The sequence below is a fragment of the Gasterosteus aculeatus genome, chromosome 13, assembly GCF_964276395.1.
Source record: "Gasterosteus aculeatus chromosome 13, fGasAcu3.hap1.1, whole genome shotgun sequence".
Taxonomy (NCBI): Eukaryota; Metazoa; Chordata; class Actinopteri; order Perciformes; family Gasterosteidae; genus Gasterosteus; species Gasterosteus aculeatus.
The window spans coordinates 3719963-3737892 of record NC_135701.1 but is presented as its reverse complement, the minus strand read 5'-3'; the positions used below and the strand labels follow the sequence as shown (position 1 = coordinate 3737892).

The 17930-nt window shown below is 46.0% G+C and overlaps 1 protein-coding gene across 1 annotated transcript; it reads right to left on the bottom strand.

The window, feature by feature from the left end:
- Positions 1–6668: 6668 nt before the first annotated feature.
- Positions 6669–17230, bottom strand: snx18a (sorting nexin 18a). The gene is made up of 2 exons (XM_040195654.2): positions 15268–17230; positions 6669–7932 (listed from the first exon to the last, which is right to left on the bottom strand). Exons 1-2 carry the CDS (start codon positions 16793–16795, stop codon positions 7679–7681), a joined length of 1782 nt encoding a protein of 593 aa, XP_040051588.2. The 5' UTR covers positions 16796–17230; the 3' UTR covers positions 6669–7678.
- Between the last annotated feature and the right edge of the window lie 700 nt (positions 17231–17930).

Here is a 17930-nt window from a genome sequence, read left to right as displayed (position 1 = left end):
AGTGATCATCGTAATTTAGGAGCTGGTAATTGTGGGGCACAGGGTTACAGAATAATGGCCCCCTGGAGACAAGACTAAGGGAGACAAAGCCGTCTCTGCTCATTTCGTTCAATAAGATTCCACAGACACACTTTCAACCGCTCGCTGTATTTTACAAAGACTTCAAAAAAGTAATTTTCTTTAACAGCTCCTGTGCATTGGAAGTACTACTAAAGTATTGTCCACTAAGAGTCACTTAGTTTATTTGTGAAAGACAATCAAGGCATGTAAAATACCGCAAAGGGTTTCAGAATGTGGCGCGCTGGCGTTGAAAGCCGCGGTGGTTGACTTCAGGGGGAAAGCGATGTGGCTTAATGAGACACTTTTTGCTTCTTTTCTTCTTCTTTTTTCCTAAGCTCTTTACCCAAGTGGTATCAGCCAGTGTTTTACCTGCTGCTGAACTGGCTCCCTGTGCATCTGCTGGGAAAACCATTGGCTTCTGCACTCATAGATGAAACCACATCATGCACAAGAAAGAAAAGTGTCATGTTTATTTAGCGGATTTAAGTGTGCTAACAATCTTTATTAGTCTAATGTTCTAATGTAATCGATTTTGCCCTCATATGTAGTTTGGGGATATTTTTTAGTAAATGGTATGTGATGATAATTTCTAGTATCCATTTAGAACCAAATTACAGCCCCTCATTTTTGGTCTAAATTGTTCTTCCTCCTAGTAAGAGGAGAAAGGTGTGATGCAAATGCAGATTAATTGAAATAAAGCCTGGGATATTGCTAGTAAAGTGGTTTTGTTCCTGTAAATCTGACAACATCCAAATAGTGTTTTTCTGCTGCAAAATCTTTCTTTTCGATATAAATGACATCTTTAACACACAGGTGCACTGTCATTCTCACTGAGCAACAACATGGATACACAACACACAACAATGAACCTGTTGGAGTAGCAGTGTGTGTGTTGTCACTGCGGTCTGACCACCAGCAGCGTCCTGGTCACCCCGTGTGTTTGGTGACCAGCCGACTGCGGTCTGTGGGTGGAAGTGGACAAAGAAGGCAGTTAGATGGTCAGCGCTATGTGTGTCTGTGTGTTGAAAAGAGAAAGTCAATGTGTGGGTGTCATACACATGAACGTGTGTGGGTTATTAGACGATGGGCCCCTGGGCACAGACAGGCAACAGGCCCCCACATGTCCTATGGAGGAGAAACCCGCAGACGGCTTGTCTGGCCTCTTTTTGTTGCCATTTTTAATTTTCTTCTGTAACTTTGCATTTGTTTTGTGCGTATATGTTGTGGTTTTGTTTCACTTTGTAGTTGTGTTGTGTCTTTTTGTAGTGGTTTTGTTTCACTTTCTAGTTGTTTCGTGTCGCTTTGTAGTGGTTTCGTGTCACTTTGTAGTTGTTTTTGTACTTTTTTATCAGTTTTCTTTGTAGGTCTTTTGTGTCTTTCAGGGATCCATCCATGCACATAAGGACAAACACGGAGTATTGAGGATATCTTTCAGCATCAGTGACACCTCTCTGGTCTCTTTTTAACAGGTTCTTTTTAAGGTTACAATGTACAAACTGCAAGAGAACAGTTCTGTTCTCAAAGTACTTACTTTGTTATGACAAAAATACAGTGAAAATAGCTTCTTAAACAAGGTGTTCAAAGCCCGTTTAAAAAGAAAAAAAAAGTATTCAAGGTGGACGAAAGTTCTTTGGGAAGTCACGTGAATATTAACTCCCTGACCTTGAACAAGTCTCAACTCAGCTAGATAAATATCTCACAATTATAATCTCACTTTAGCATAAATTGGAAACACATGATGTTTCCAAGGAACCTCACATTTTATCAGATGGCCTTGACAAGTAACAGCAAAACTCAAATGTAGTTAATCTATGAAATCTGGAAAATGTTTCATTTTCCCGGTAAACGTATTTGACCAGAGTTCTTGTTGTTCTATTGCTGAGTGAGAAAACAACGAGGCCAAGCGGCCTCTTTCTGAGTGGTTCTCGCTGGTGGGGTAAGGGGGAGGGGAGAATGCACACTGGCCCACAGACAACAACAAAAAAAGTGTGTTGGTGTTGTGTGTGTCTATCTTGGAGACCGGCCAGAAAGGCGCGGGCGGGGGGGCGGGGGGGGCAGTCAGCGTTTTTTTCAGGCTACATGATCGAGGCCCCGCCGGAGGGAGCTTCCTGTGTGAGGGCTAGAAAAACAAAACCGGGGCTGAAGAATGCAGAGTGCTCCCACATTCCTGAACATGCTGCCAGGTACCGAACGCACAGCATGTCCTCTCTCCTCCGAAAAAAGGGTTACGGCAACTCCCACAATGCTCATTAATTGGAAACCAGAGAACATACCAACGTCGCTGTGTTGCATCCCACAATAAACAACATTCTTTTCTTTCTTTTCCAGCAAATTCATTGGAATTTTTTTCCTGGATGACATTGTTAGTAGCTGCTGCTTTCGTAAATAATTAAAAAAAGGAAATAATTCAGCAAGGAACCTTATTGAGGCGAGCTGCGGTTGAACAGCTTTTCGTGAAAGAATAGCGTATTGTTTAAAAAAACTTTTATTCTGCGCTGAAAATGGGTGTGGTTGTGGCAGGATGTTGATGATGATACAAACATAAATGCAACATCTTTTGCTGTGTTTCTTCAGCTTGTTCGAACAATAACAAAATCTGACCCAGCTGTGTTTATTATGAGGTAGATAAAGTCCAGTACACAATTGATGACATAGCTGATAATTTTAGCCAAAAAATAATGTTTTATTAGCAGGGTGTAGCTTGTCTGAGCCGTTTCCATGACTGAGGGCCTCGCCCCTAAGAGTGGGGAGCGTGCTGCTGTGCTCAGGTCAGAGGATTATTTTATACGCTGCTGTATAACGGGTGTTTCTTTGAAATACAAGTATCTTTTTTGGAAGAAAACGAAAAAAAGCTACCTCACACTGCCAGCCATCATCAACTCAACAGCAACCAAACTTTGCAGTGGGACAGATTAACAGCTGAGCGCTGTGAACACAAAGAAGTGAGGATTTCCACACCTGTAGATGTTTTTTTATGCTCCCGTATCGGCAACAGCCGTAGCTCTTAGTATGATGATTGTAGGTAAATAACTAGGAGCAGAACTCATATAGGTGATAGTCCTTACACCCGCCAGTAGGCCAATGAAGACTGGGGGAGGGAAAGCACACTTTAGGAAAGGGTAATGTTGGTTTATGATGACAGTAAAAGTAATGTGTTTAATATTTAAAATAGTATTAATTATGATGATGATGATGATGATGATGATAGGAGCAGCAGGTGTCAGCAGGGCCACGGTAAGAGGCAGGAACAGGGTCCAGATTGAACCATGATCCATGGAAACCTGTGTGGCGAGAAAGCACAAAAACTCTGAGGAAACAAAGATGCGCATTAATGTTTACAGCAATAGAAATGTGAATGTCAATGGTGTTAGAAGCGGTAGGTGTCAAAGGGGCCAGGCAGTGAGAGAGGAGCTCGGTGTGTCCTAAGAAGTCCCCCGGCAGTCTAAGCCTGTAGCAGCTTAACTAAGGGCTGGTCCAGGCTAACCTGAGCCAGCCCTAACTATAGGCAACATCAAAGAGGAGCTTTATCTTAAAAGTAATGACCGAATCTGCCCCCCGGACTGAAAATGGGAGCTAGTTCCACAAAACAGGAGCTTGATAACTGAAGGCTCTGGCTCCCATCCTATTTTTTTAAACCTCTAGGAACAACAAGTAACCCAACATCCATGGAGCGCAGCTGTAGGGCAGCTGTAGGGCAGTACAGTGTTACAAGCTCTATGCAGTTACTTTAATACCAATCAAATGTTCTAGTCTCTGCAACAGGATACAATGATCGATGGTGTCAAATACGGCACTGGGGACCAGCAAGACAAGAAAAGTCTTCTATGTAAATAGAAGATCATTCGTAATTTTCACCAGAGCTGTTTCTGTGCTATGATGCACTCGAAAACCTGACTGGAAATCCTCGAGCATTGTTTTGTAGAAAGTCACATAATGGATTTGCGATGGATTTCTCAAGGATCTTAGAGAGGAACGGAAGATTAGAGACAGGTCTGTAGTTAGCCAACACTTCTGGAGCAACAGTAGGTTTCTTAAGAAGAGGTTTAATTACAGCTACCTTGTCACAGTATACTCACTACAAAAATATAGACTAGCACGCTGTACGCCAGTGTAAAGCGAGACAGAACTAACAAGCTGTCTAACTACCAAACGGAAAGTTTAGCTGGGTGGCTTTTTAATTCCACAATAATTGAATGATACACTGGCTCGAGAAAAGCCCAATTACATGACACACAAATATCTAATGAGATGGAATTCATTATATTTTGGAGGTGTGCATCCGTGAGGCGGTAATTAAGACATGTAGAAGTGGAGGTTATAATCTCCAAAGCCCTAGTGATGTTTAGAGGATTAAGAAGTGAAACTTTAATGACAAGGTCCCAGGGGACCAACTTAAACCAAGTCTCAGGAGGTGGCGGAAAGAGCCAGAATCCACCTTGGGCAGGAAAATGCTGAGTGCACACATTCCAAAAGCATGAAAAAGAAACTTGATATTCGCTTCTGAACCAATGAGTCATCTTCTACCGACAGTGTTTCAACACAACACGCAAAAAAAACAACACGTCACATTGAAACTACAACTTGGAAAAAACACATCCTGTAATCTAGACAAGAATACCGAGACGCTGATTCATTATGATAGCAATGCGGCTGGCTGTGGCGTCAGCGCCGACCATTAGATGGGGAAACCCTGTTCTCTGCATCTCTGTGCCAACTCCTGAAACGGATGGAAAACAAACTCATTTCTACATGCTGCAATGTGTAAACAGGTCTTAAGAGAAGTACAAATAATGACTGCAAGTCCTGAAGAATCAGCCAAGTCAGAAGCAGTTATGAACACTTGTTGTTTCTTGGTTGCGTGTGTGTAAACCCGTTTGTGAGTGTGAACCTCTGTGTCTGTCCACGGCTAATCTCCCATTCGGCTGCAGCAAACGGCTTCATATGTGGGGTGTCCAATCATGGCTGCATGCATGTATATCTTCCCTTTGGACATGTGATCTTTATTATTGGAACTGAAATGCTACCAGTGATAACAGACTATTAAATCCCACCGAGTGTCCTTTATGTTTCACCGTGCTCAGAGGTTCGCCCGAGGATGCTCCTGTGGCCAAACGGTTTCTCACACTGAACATCTGTGGGCTCATGAAAGTTTCCTGCATGCCAGATAGACCGAGGTGACTAAATGTCTGTTTCTCTGACAATGACCTCACTCAAAGCCGTGCACAGCTTTGAATGATATTGTCGCGGCCTTCTTATCATGGGTGGGTCTCATATTGTTGAGGTTTCCAAAACGTGTGCCTAACGTTGATAATTCAGAACAACCCAAGCTTGTGGCGGGGGAGGGGAAGAATGTGAAAACAGGAGCACCCATTTCCCCGGGCGTTGGAAGCATTGACTGCAGGCCGGAGGCTGTGTGCATCTTGTAGTGTTTATGGAGAAAGTGGAAAAACCCAAGATTACATTTGAAAACTAGAGAAGATAGAAGTGGTTGGATAGTTTCCGAGCGCGAGCTAGTTCCCACAAGACGGGATATCGTTAGCCAGCTATTGTATCTATTTCTGTGGAAATGGGTAAAGAGGCTCCAATGTTTTGTAGAACAACATTTTATCGCAGCTCTAAGTAGAATCCTACTCAATGTGCTTAATGTTTCAAAATGTTAAAAAAGCCTTTTGTTAGGGATTTAAGCAAGAAGTGCACCCCTAGTGGAAATTATAATGTGTAATAATGTTTAGTGTTAGAATTGTAGTTTGTGTTATTATACATCAGTTATTACATTAGCATGTTAGATGAAGTGAATGCAATATGAATCAAACAAGGTATAGTCATGTAAATCATATAAACACTGTACACATTAACATTCTGTCAACGTGATGTTAAAACCTGGGGACGGATGCTAATTGCCGTCCTTTATGGATTTCTCCCAATTTTATCCCCAAAGAGGGTTTTTTTCTCTTGTCCGGTAGTAGAAATATTTCACTGTTCGCATCGCATTTCACGTTGTAACTGTCCTTATCACTTTGATTAGTTATTAAATACTTTTTGATTTTTAAATTTGAGCAAGTTGATTCTTAGTTTCCGGCCGGGACGAGAACAAAGGAGTGAGGGCTCCTTCGAGGGCTTTCCGAACCCTTAACACTTCCTATACCTTTTACCGTATTTATCTTATATCTTGGATTGGCGCTGTTGAGGTGCAGGGTGAGAAACGTGTAATCTCCAATAAACCCTGGTTATCTCAATTAGAGATGGGGGAGATGACGGCTAATGAAAACGCCCCCCCCCACCCACCCTCAATGTCGTATACTCCGGCGCGTCTAGCAGCAGCCAGATGTCTGGTGGCTGCAGAGGCTCGTGCACGGTCAGCACATCTGCCGACAGAGCATGAAACACTGACACAGCAACCCCCCCTACGACTCCGGGCCTCCAGGGACGCTGCCAAGGAAACCTTGAGTTTACACAGAGCTTGTGAGTGTCTGAGGCACTTTGAGGGGCCGTTAAAAGGCAGATTTTAACTTTGAGTGTTTCTTCTTTTCCCCCAGTTCTTCACTGGATTCGGGGGACATGAGGTATCGCATATTTTTAGGTACACACACACGATCAAAACCAACAGCTTTCGGTGAAGGAGGAATTTATTTTCTCTGCTTCTGATGGAATCAACATGATAAAGGTTAACAAACAAGAAACCGCAGTGCTGTCTAGAAGTGTTCTATTAAAAGACTGCATTGTCATACCAGCCTGCCTCTGAAACACCAGCCTAAAAGACAAAGCCTGAAAAAAAAATATATATATATGGGGTCGACACAAAATGAAGGTTTCCGGCAGCGCATGTGTCCGTTGCACGTGGCCGCACCATCTAAGGCCACAGGCTCCTATTGTGAGAGCAGGTGATCCAGTTCATGAGGAGAAGGGTGTCGGGGGGTAAATAACAGTCACAACACAGCAGTATTTTCTCCCGTGAAAGACACAGGCCTTCAAAGCACAGTGGTCTTTTTTGATTTCTTCTGAGCTTGTTAAATGTGTATAAACATATAGAATATATTCCTACAGTTACAGTATGTAAAGCTCTTTAGTAACTAGAAGAAAGAAATGACTGAGTGACATAATGTGAAGGCACAGCGAGACGGCAGTGACGTTGGCGGCTGTAAACATTTTGTCCCTGTTTGAGGGAGACCTGGAAGGGCCCGACTGTTCCCCCAGAAGGCGGTGTGTTAACCCACTGGTGCCGGCGCTTCTCCTGGAGTGGCTGTCAGCTAAAAGTGTTGCAAGGCTTTTTGAAATGGCAGACAGGAGGCTCCTAACGTCGATTGGCTTCTCCACATCCGCCCGGTCAGGCGGTGCACCATCCTCACCGCTGATTCTCAGTCAATTAAATTACATGTCCTTTCTTACACCAGAACATCCCCCGGTGACCCCCCCAAAATAATGTGGCCAACACACAGCTGGGACTTGGTTGAAATGTCACCGCAGCGTCATCCCCTTGAAAGTCTCTCCCCTCGGTTGGTTGAAAGGCGTTCACCAGTATGTGTGAGGGGGTTGTTTACCTCCACTGGGGGCCCGAGGGGCAGGCGCTGCGTGGCCATTGGGCGCGGAGGACTAAGGAGGGCAAATGAAGCGCTCCCCGTTACGCGTCGTCGTATTTCTGCAGAGCCTCCTCGAGCTTTCCTGTGATCTTCTGGAAGAAGGCGATCTGCTGCTGCAGGTAGTGCTGCATCTGGGCCTTGAAGTCGCGCACGCGGATCTGGTGGAAGTGCTGGATCTCAGCCAGCGTGGCGCAGGAGATGATGTTGCAGCGCTCGTCGATGCCCTCCGCCTGTGAGCGGTCCATCTTTCCCTCCTCCACGTGCTTCTGGCTCTCCTTCACCTTGGTCAGCGCTCCTGTGGGTCGAGAGAGAAAACGTATGAACAGAATTTATTCATCAATGTTCAATCACCCCGTGAAACCAGCTCACAAGCAACAGTTAACTCATCAAACAGACCCGCTGACCTTTACACTCAGTAACAGGGAAATGAAATCATTATATAATGATCTCGGGAATATTTGCTATTAAGATGCAAGAGCCTGGCAGTAAATGTATAACTTTAGGGAGCCGGCTGAAAATAGTTTGATGAACAGTTTGTTCCAAAGCTCTGTGCGTCCAGTCAGGGAATGCGAGGGGGCGCGACTCTAAAATATCTATTACATTATGTCACTTCGTTGCCCTTTTTTAAATAACCATTTAAGGGGATTTTGCTGGCAGCGCTGCACTGAGGACCAAGGATTTCCGGCAATTTCAAGGCTGTAACATGAGGCTGTTCAAGTGCTAACTAAAAGTGAGCACCTGATTACATGCTGGTATCACAGTAAACTGCTAGGAATGAATCGTCTGATCATACATTTTTTGTTACTTGCAGTCTTCTGCTTGACCCTTTGTCTGCAACGTGCAGCTTTAGCTTCAGTTGTTTACCGTGATATCGTGTACGTAGGCGTTACAAACATACAGCATATTCAGAGGGCAAAATTAAAGAGTAGGTCAGAGTGTTTTTTTAGAAGCTTAACAATGGATAATTCACCACAAAGTGAAAACAACATATTTTCCTCTTACTTGTGATGCCATTTGTGTGCATTGTTTACTTTAGGAGACATAACATTCTGGAGGAAGTGAAGAGCACTTTATCGCCATTCAAGCAGACGAGACGACTGACATAAATACAGTACCTATATCATACTGATTATTATTTGATATAAGCTTTTGTAAGATATTTCCCATCACACAGATACTACTCAAACTGAAAGTATCACAAGCCGCAAGTTTCCATTCTACTGAGAAGAGCTACTTGCTGTCACTGTGGTGCAGTCTTGTGGCATGGGGGAAACCATGTGTAACCGGTTAACAAACCTCCCATTTTCTCACGGTGCAATGTGGTGCAGGCGTTTTGTTCATAATGGTGCCCAAACAAAAACTGTGCCTACTAACTTCCAATAGCAGCAGACAGCAAGGTCAAAACACCAGGAGCAGAACTATCTGGTCTAGTCAGGGTAGAAATGTCACGAGTAATGAGTTTTGAGCTGAAACATGAGATAAACTGCCAGGTTGTGACCGTCTGTTTGATCCAACTCCTTAGAAATGTTTACATGTCAGGGCTAGAAAGCCCCCTCCCCCAGGTTGTGACGAGAATGTGTGTGTGTGTGTGTGTGTGTGTGTGTGCGCCCTTGAATAGTTTAATTTTCATGGAATTTGTGCTGGTCAAAAAATGTGTAGGCCAAGAAAAGTACATTTTGAAGTGGTGTTTTCCCCTTTCAGGTCATTCATTTTGCAGCATGAGTGGGACATTCTGAGCGGACGCAGGTAGTGAAGCAAGAAGCCACATCAGTAAATAGTGATTTTACACATTTGAGAGCTGTAGCCGTAAGCTGTTTGAGTGAAACTTGTTGAGTGAGATGTTACAGATTGTTCTATCTATGCCATTGTTGCGATGGTTCAAAACACAAATCACAGCAGGACGGAACACTGTAATCTTAGCGATTAGGGTTCCAGGGCGGCGGGTAGGATTTGTGCCTTTAAAGCATACAGCACAACTTCCTGTAATGACCTATCTTGGGATTTTCTTTCATTACGTGAGCTTAGTCACCGGCACTCGGTTGGAACTCAGCCCGCTTGTTTCCTTAAACCTGAGACCACAGGGGATTCGCTGTCATAACCCGCCACTGTTTGGGCTTCTGTCGACCCTTTGGAGATCACAGAAATACTGCTTGGCTTCTTGACGGTCACTCTGCACGTAGAGAGTAAGGTTTCACTGTATATTACATCACAAAGAGTAAAAGAATAGATGTTGACAACCTCCCCCTAAAAGACACAGCTTACGCCCAATACCCACCAAATTGGCCCAGTTTGCCTTCTGGCTGTAGCTCACTCAGCTGCAGTTTAACCCAAACCGTAGAAAAGCCTTTTAGTCTTTTAAAGCAAAGCAGATTGGACACAACAGAAAGAGAAGCAACAGAAAGAGAAGCAACAGAAAGGGAAGCAACATAAAAGATAGCACGTAGCAGACCGAGACTGGAACAAACACAGCTGTCCAAAGACTTAAATGCCGACCCCAAAGGTGTTTACCTAAAAGGTCTCTGGCTTCCTGCCTTTTCAAAGGCCGCTAATGGACCAAGGAGGAATGGTTGTCATGGAGACGTTATGAAAAAGTTCAGTCAGAGAAGACGATGCCAGCAAACTGGGACATACAGACAGCCACATCATTTTCCCAGCTGCTGTGAGTAATCCTTGTGGGAACGCTGCGATAAGACGCTGTGTCTGTCCAGAATAGCTACAAAGAGGCCTGTAGATGATTTATTACCCAACAATTGCCCTAATAATCTCCTAATTAAAGAGCAACATGATTCAAACCCAAAAGTAAATCATATGACTATAAATTAATGAAACACGTTAATGCCATAATGTAACTTTTATGGGTGAAAGTGGCTCAAGCAGACTACTACTATTGTTTAAAAATCAGCCCTGATCGCTTCGATGCCAATTTTGAGATTAATCTACGTCGTGAAATAAAAGAAAGTTAATGCCCTTTAGTCAGACTTCCACATCCTTGTGTCTCTGCACAGTGTCAAGCATTTTTATTTGTTCAGAAACCTCTGTGTAGCATTACAGACAAAGCTCCAGCCTGTCCTGGGGTCGACGGTGGCGCATACAGATACGGATACAGATACAGAGGGTGCGTCTAACCCTAACCGCCGGGTTGGCGGCTCCTCCATGTCCCATGTCGAAGTGTCCCTGAGCAAGACACCTAACCCCTAATTGCTCTCTGGGCAAAAATTGTAAAAGCCATGGGTTAAAAATGCAATGGATAAAAGCGTCAGCTAAAAGGACCTGTAATGTAATAATGTCATTTTAAACGAGGCTCTCATCACACCGAACAGAGTACGTCTTGTCTCATTTGTGGTCCGATAAACAGAAAATACATCAAAAGCAGTGAGCGGTTTGCTAGCTTCTAGGCTAGCGTAGCTACCAGGTTTGACAGGGCTGTCTCAAGGCTTCGGTCATACGGACGCAGTTTCCTCTCTAAACCCAGTCAACTTTTGTTTCCTCCTTTTTTCAAAATGACCCATATGCCATTATTTCATTGCATTGAGCTGCAATCCATTGTACGTGGAACTTAGAAACAATGAACCTCAGAAAGGGAAACGTGCAATGGAGCGGCCTTTCACATCGGCTGACATAAGCCAACCAAAGTGTTACTTGCTGATTTTTTCCCCATGTTGGAATACATTTGAAGTATTTACTGCAAGGTGGTAATGTGGATATTTGCTGAAATAGATTTGATTGCCCTACCAAGAACCTTTTCCACCAGCCGCAACTGCAGGTAGAGACTTGTGAAGCTCAGAGATCTGCTTGTTAGTTTGCTGCTCCTCTGTTTTCCCAATAGAATGCACGGTTAGTTAGACTTTAAATGAGGCATAAACTGCTCATTTTAGGACTCATACTTGTATTTAGGGTTTCCACCACAACACATTCACAAGCTCAGATGTTAAAAGGCGCTGTAGAGAATTGTGCAGAACTGTGCAGCCGACTACAGCGCATTTTGAAGGTACTTTGGGGGAATTGGGAGGTTGGGGGGCAAAGGCCATGGAAGGGACCCCACCTGGTCTGATGACGTCGGCAAACCCCGGAACATCCAAACGGATTGTATTAATTATAATAATACTTTTGCTTTTTTATAGCACTTTTCTAGGTACCCAAAGATAACCAGGCAAAAAAGAAGAAGCAGAAAGAAAGCATTAACAGGAATAATGCGCACGTTGTTTTTCTTTCACAATAAATGCATTTTTGTATCTGGAAATCTGCTTCTGCTCCTGCCACCGATTGACCAAGCAGCAAACACTGGACCCTGCTAGTATGTTGTGTAATGCTTCTGTGTTAATAGATTGGAGATGACACGGACCTCAACACAGATCCCAGCCTCAATCCCCGTGATTGACAGGGTCTGAATAGTAAACAGATGATGTAAAATCCTCCCATGGTGTATGGAGATGGCAGCGGCTTCAGCCCTTACGTAATCCCCCGTTACACAACGCTGAGCGACCAGGATGGCTGTGACCTGCGTGGCCCGAGGCAATCCCCCACCCCAGCACCCGCTCACGCGATGGAGGACACTCAAATGGCCTGGGACAACGCATCGGAGAGGCCGTGCAGCGTTTGCACAGGAGTCGGCTGAGACCGGCTGACTCGGCAGGAAAACACGGGGCTTTTGTGGGTCTGTGCTTTCCCTAGATGGTCGGCCATTGTTCTATCTTTCCTCTGCCCGCCGATCAAACTGCGATGAGGCGGAACGTAGCGCAGCTCACGGGGAAGTGCTCGATAGATGGAGTTGACCAGGGAATGAGGAGACAAAAGAACAGCGACGAGGGTAAAAAAAGTAGAGCAAACAGAGCAAACAGCTTTTCACCAATTTAATTAGTTTTTAATTTAACCCAAATTGCAGTACTTGCTTAACAGCAAACTGATTGAATTAAAGAAACAGACAATTGTAAGCTGGAAGATCTTTTGGCTAGTTCATCATGTGCTCCCCCCTTGAAAATACTACTATTACTTGATCAGTCCGATGAAGAGTAATTTTCTACTGAATTAAACCATTTTTTGTAATCGGTTGTCGCTTTATAATTTTAGCTAAATTGATAGCATGCCCTTGTCTTAAAGTCAACCGGAAGGTTTTCTTTCCACTCCGGGCGAGGTCAATATTATCGCTCAAGTAAATGTTTGAACAACAACGGGTTGCAGTTCAACAAATCGCTTGACAAATAAAGACCAACATGTTTTTCCCCTCTAAATGAGCAAGGCAACGTATCCGTTTTAAATGGTTCAAATTCTCAGGATCCCCATCCTCTTGAGCTTCAATAACAAAAATAACAACTGAATAACAACTGAATACTCAAACCAGTTCTGACGGATCTGATATCGTATTGGGACAAAAATTTAAAAAAAAATTTACAAACATGAAAGACGTGAAGCCTGATTAGTTTCTGAAAGCAACACCCAATGTGCTGTCGATACCACGGGCCCCACGCTAACGGCTAATTGCGTCCCCCGAGGAGGTGCTGATCGATGCGCTGATGTCCGCCGTCCCTCTGTGGGACGGCTCCCATTTCACCGGTCATTTCCAAGGGGACAAATAAAACCTGTCTGAGGCCCTGACGAGACGGATATCAGGGGGCTAAAAATAGAATTGGTTTGTCAATATGGCTGACAAGCCGTGCTTCGGCTGGCTTCTTTGTAAAGAGAGCTACACATATCTGACCACAAGAGATAACCTCTTAATTAGGGGCAGAGGCCTCGCTCCTGAGCCTGCACTTTCACAGCCGCCATCTGACCAGACCTCTCAAGCACAGCACCGGGGGGTACGGGAGCGGTGCGCTGTGGTCTACAACAGCGCCAGAGGATGTGGCCTAGACTTCCTTCAGATGTCAAACCGTGCGAAACATGTCAAGAGATCAACCTCGAAGGGAAGAATAAGCACTCGGACATTTCCTCCATGCGCTTCATCAGGAAAGGAGTACTCAAACGCGTGTTTCATTACCTATACGAGAGAGAGGGGAGAAGAACGGAAGAAACAGACAAAAGTATTGTCTTCATTAAAAAAAGAAGAAAAAAAAAAACACACCTACTCTTGCTAATTACAGTCATTTTGCAAGGAGGTGATTCCAGATGAGGAACCTGAACAGCAAGTACTTTCTCAAACACTCCTGGATCCTCGTTTGCAGTTTGAGCAGCACGTTGACAATAAGGAACGTAAAGAAAATGAAAGATTAGAAGCTCTTTAACTTTTACAGGTACTGGCAGGCAGCCAACAGGTAGTTCTTTTCCCCGTGCGGTCATGCTTGGGGTTGTCAAGCGGACAGTTTCCATGCCTTCTTCGGGCGGGGTCCTGACGTGGCAACTTATGAGCTGACTGGGGACTATCTCGCATTACTACAGTTATCACGTTTACTTGTGATCTAATAAACAAAGAGTCCATATGCAAGAAATCCCATGGGACAACCTATTTTTCTCCTTTATTTAGGAACTTTAGTGCAGAATGAAAATATCAATTTCAAGTCAAAGTGAACGTATTTTCATCACTCCACTGACAACTATATATTTACAATAATGTAAAGTGAGATCTTAAAACAAAATGTGCAATTTTCAAACAATATTTCCCCTCTAAAATATGTTACATCAGATTTTTTGAGAAACCAAGAATTAGTATGTGGAAGTTATTATCCATTTACACTGCTTTATTGTGCATTATGATTTGCTCGCGATGGGATCATGTTGATTAATCGCCCAGTTTGTCCACATTTTTATGTATTTTATAAAACTGCCTTCTAACCCTTCGTGAGAGATTCATAAAGTGGGCAGTGGGGGTGAAGAGATGTGATCTACTAAACGGAAGCAGAAGGTCCCGTATAAATGTTCACGACGGCGTGCAGGTCGACTCGTCGCAGGAGGGAGGAGCACTACAAGTTCCCTTTACCTTTATTATCATCCAGGTTTTTTGTTTTTCTCCAATGTGTGGAAAACAGCAGTGAGAGAGCTTCCCTCCGAACATAAACAACTACACCTGCGTCTCATGAGCGTGACCGAGAGCGTGACCCTCGGGCTGAGGGTCGTGTAGGAGGACGGCCTACGTTGGTCCGACGTGGACTTTCTGTGCCAAAGACAAACAAACGCGAGGACGATATGGCTGCAAATGAGTGCAACACTCTCTGTGTACGTGACACGCTGCAATCAAACCAGAGCAACCAGAGCAGCAGCTGCAAACACATTCCAGATGTTTAGCCACCAGCGTTACCTGGAACTTTACAGCTTTCTTCCCGATGAACAGCAGTAGGAAAAACATGTTTTGGAGTTCAGAGAAATTTCATCCAGTTAAGTGTTTATGTCGGCATTTCTTATGTGTAATTTATCAACAAGTCATCTTTATTGATGAAAAAGCTGCCTCACACGCACACACACACACACACACACACACACACACACACACACACACACACACACACACACACACACACACACACACACACACACACACACACACACACACACACACACACACACACACACACACACACACACACACACACACACACACACACACACACACACACACACACACACACACACACACACACACACACACACACCGCGCTGGATGAAAAGTGTATACATCGCGTATGACGGGTGGCTGAGCTACCTTTCTGCACGTGGATGATGTCCGGGTAGTTGGCCAGGTGTCCTTGATAGAGCGCTAACAGGTCCATGATGGGGTCCAGGTCCTTGCCGGGCTGCTCGGCGAAGTACTCCCCGACGGCCTCGTACGCGTCTCCGGTGAAGGAGATGGCCTGGTTGAGTCCGGCGGAGTACGCCTGCTGGTCCATCTCGAAGGCTTGGCCGAGCACCTTGAAGGAGAGCCCCACTTTCTGGTACTCCTTCCTGAAGCCGGCGATCTGCTTGCGGGCGAACTCGTTGGCGGTGGCGCTGAGCTGCAGCGCCGAGTCGTCCATCCGCTTGGTGAAGCTCTTGAACCCGTCGATCTTGCTCTCCACCTCCTGGAAGTCGAGCGGCGCCGCCGGGGTGCTGATGGTGAGGAAGAAGTTGGCTCCGACCATCTCGTCCTTCTCCGCCTTCCTCTTGCCCTGCTTCCAGGCCTTCTCGTCGGCGCTGTTGCAGCGGAGGAAGTGCTGGAAGACGTCGCACCGGGCCAGCACCGGGTGGCTCGTCATGTGGTTCATCCACCACGTGAGGCCCTTCTTGCGCTTGGAGATGAAGTCCTCCTCGAAGCGCCCGGTGGCCTGCTTCTCGGGAATGTGCGGCACCGAGATGACGGGGAACTTCTCCACCAGGCGCGCGTACAGCCAGTCGAAATGCTTGTACCTGCGGTTCACCTGGGTCTGCGTGTGCGTGGGCGTCAGCTTGTAGGAGATGTAGCTCTTCATGCCCTTGAACTTGGTCTGCTTGGTGGGGTCGTCGATTGTGCACGCGAATGGGTACGGGTTCTCCTGCCACCTGGGGCCGTGCTGGCCCAGCACCACGCAGATCTTATCCCCGTCCTTGACGAAACCCGACGCCTCCCCGAGCACGAACGCCTCTCCTCCGGACTTCACGAAGGTTGAGAACCGGTTCAGGTTCCTACTGACCGTGGCGGAGCTCTTCGCCTGCTGCGCATTGCCCCTGGACGCGGAGGACATCGACATTGAGTAGGTGGACGGCCCGTTGCTCTCGAAGTCCTGGTACCGTCCTCCCACGGTGCCCGGCTCGTCTGCAACAGTGGAGCTGTCGTCCCACTCGTCGTCCCAGTCATCGTCGCTCCCCTGGCTGGGCTGCTGGTACGCGTGCTGCTGCTGCTGCTGCTGCTGCGTGGGACCCGAGAAAGTGGCGAAACTGGGCACGGGCGGCTTGGGGAAGTGCTCAACTTTATTCTGCGGCTGACTCGAGCCGTCAAACCCTCCCGGTGGGATGTTGGAGTACCTCGAGTCCGAGTAGGTGTCCCCAGATGTGCCGCCGCAGCTGTTGTTGTTGTTGAGCGCGGAGGCGACGTCGTTCCGCAGGACCTCCACGTAGGACGCGGGGAACAGTCCCCTCTCCCCTCGGTCGTTGACCCCCTCGAACCAGCCGTCGATGTCCTGCTCGCTGTACAGAGTCAGGACCTCGTTTTCCCTCACCGACACCTCCCCGGGGTTCTCCGAGTTGAAGTCGTACAGCGCCCGGGCTTTGAGCGCCATGCTTCGCCGCGGGGCGGCGGGGGAGCTTACGGCTGGCCGGCCGCGGGACGGAGGGAAGCGCAGCTGGGCTAGCTCTGTCGGTCCGGCCGTAAACTCCTCTCCACAAGTCCGCGTTCAAAACTTCTCGCAGTGTGAGAGGACACGGATACGCGCGCGCACACATACACACACGGGCACGCAAAATAAACCTGCAAATATCCCTCCTCCCTCTCCGGCCTAGATGAGAGGGAACCGCGGTGTGTTTGAATCCAGAGGTCGCAGGGTATTTTATCCGCTACGGCCACACTAACGCGAGCCCCTCTGCTGCTCCGCCTCCGCTACGAGCCCAACGCCTCTGCTCCGGCGCGCCGCACGGCCACGCGCACGTCGACCGGGCTGAATAATCGAGGGCGGAGCTACAAGATGCTGCAATCCCCCAGACAGCACCAATCGAGCTTGCGCGAGCGTGTTTTACTGAAACGTCAAAACGCTAAAAACTGCCCAATTTACTGTGAAATGAAGCGAAAATATGATACGATCGGTGTTGGGAGTCACGCGTTTTAGCGGTAACGAGCATGTAACGAAGTATTTTTTTAAATAAATTAACGCAGTTACAATTACTGAGTTACCTAGTTCGTTACTCGCGTTACTCTCTTTTGTGACGCGAAGCGGAGGGCCAGCAAATAGTAAGTAAATAGCTGCCTGTCAACACAAAATAGTTGTGGCCACCAAACGTTGTGTGTCACATAGTCGCCGTAGTGCATGTAAACAGCATCGCGTCGCTCAACCCCGCGGATGCTGCAGGCGCCGCTCCACGCAAACTGTTGCCCTGTTGATTACAATAAATAGGTCTAAAAAATATGTTTATTGTGTTTGACTGTTCACTATTTATATTCATTACATTTAAAAAACAGACATAAAAGTAACTTAAGTTACTTTCCACAGTAACTAATTACTTTTGATACACAGTAACTGGTAAGTAATTCATACCTTTCAAAGAAGTAACTAGTAACTGACTAAATACTCATTTTCAGTAATTTGCCCAACACTGGATATGATCGGATTACAATTGGTCCATTAATGTGAACATCACTTTAGTGATGTTATAATGAATAATGACTGGGCAGGGCTACTTTTAACACATTGCTCCCGGTCT

Bases quoted from the DNA above. Each gene is read 5' to 3' on its own strand.
- snx18a (XM_040195654.2), bottom strand. From the start codon at position 16,795: ATGGCGCTCAAAGCCCGGGCGCTGTACGACTTCAACTCGGAGAACCCC. The intron at 7,933-15,267 runs GTAGCTCAGCCA...CTCGACCCACAG, and splicing joins CATCATCCACGTGCAGAAAG to GAGCGCTGACCAAGGTGAAG.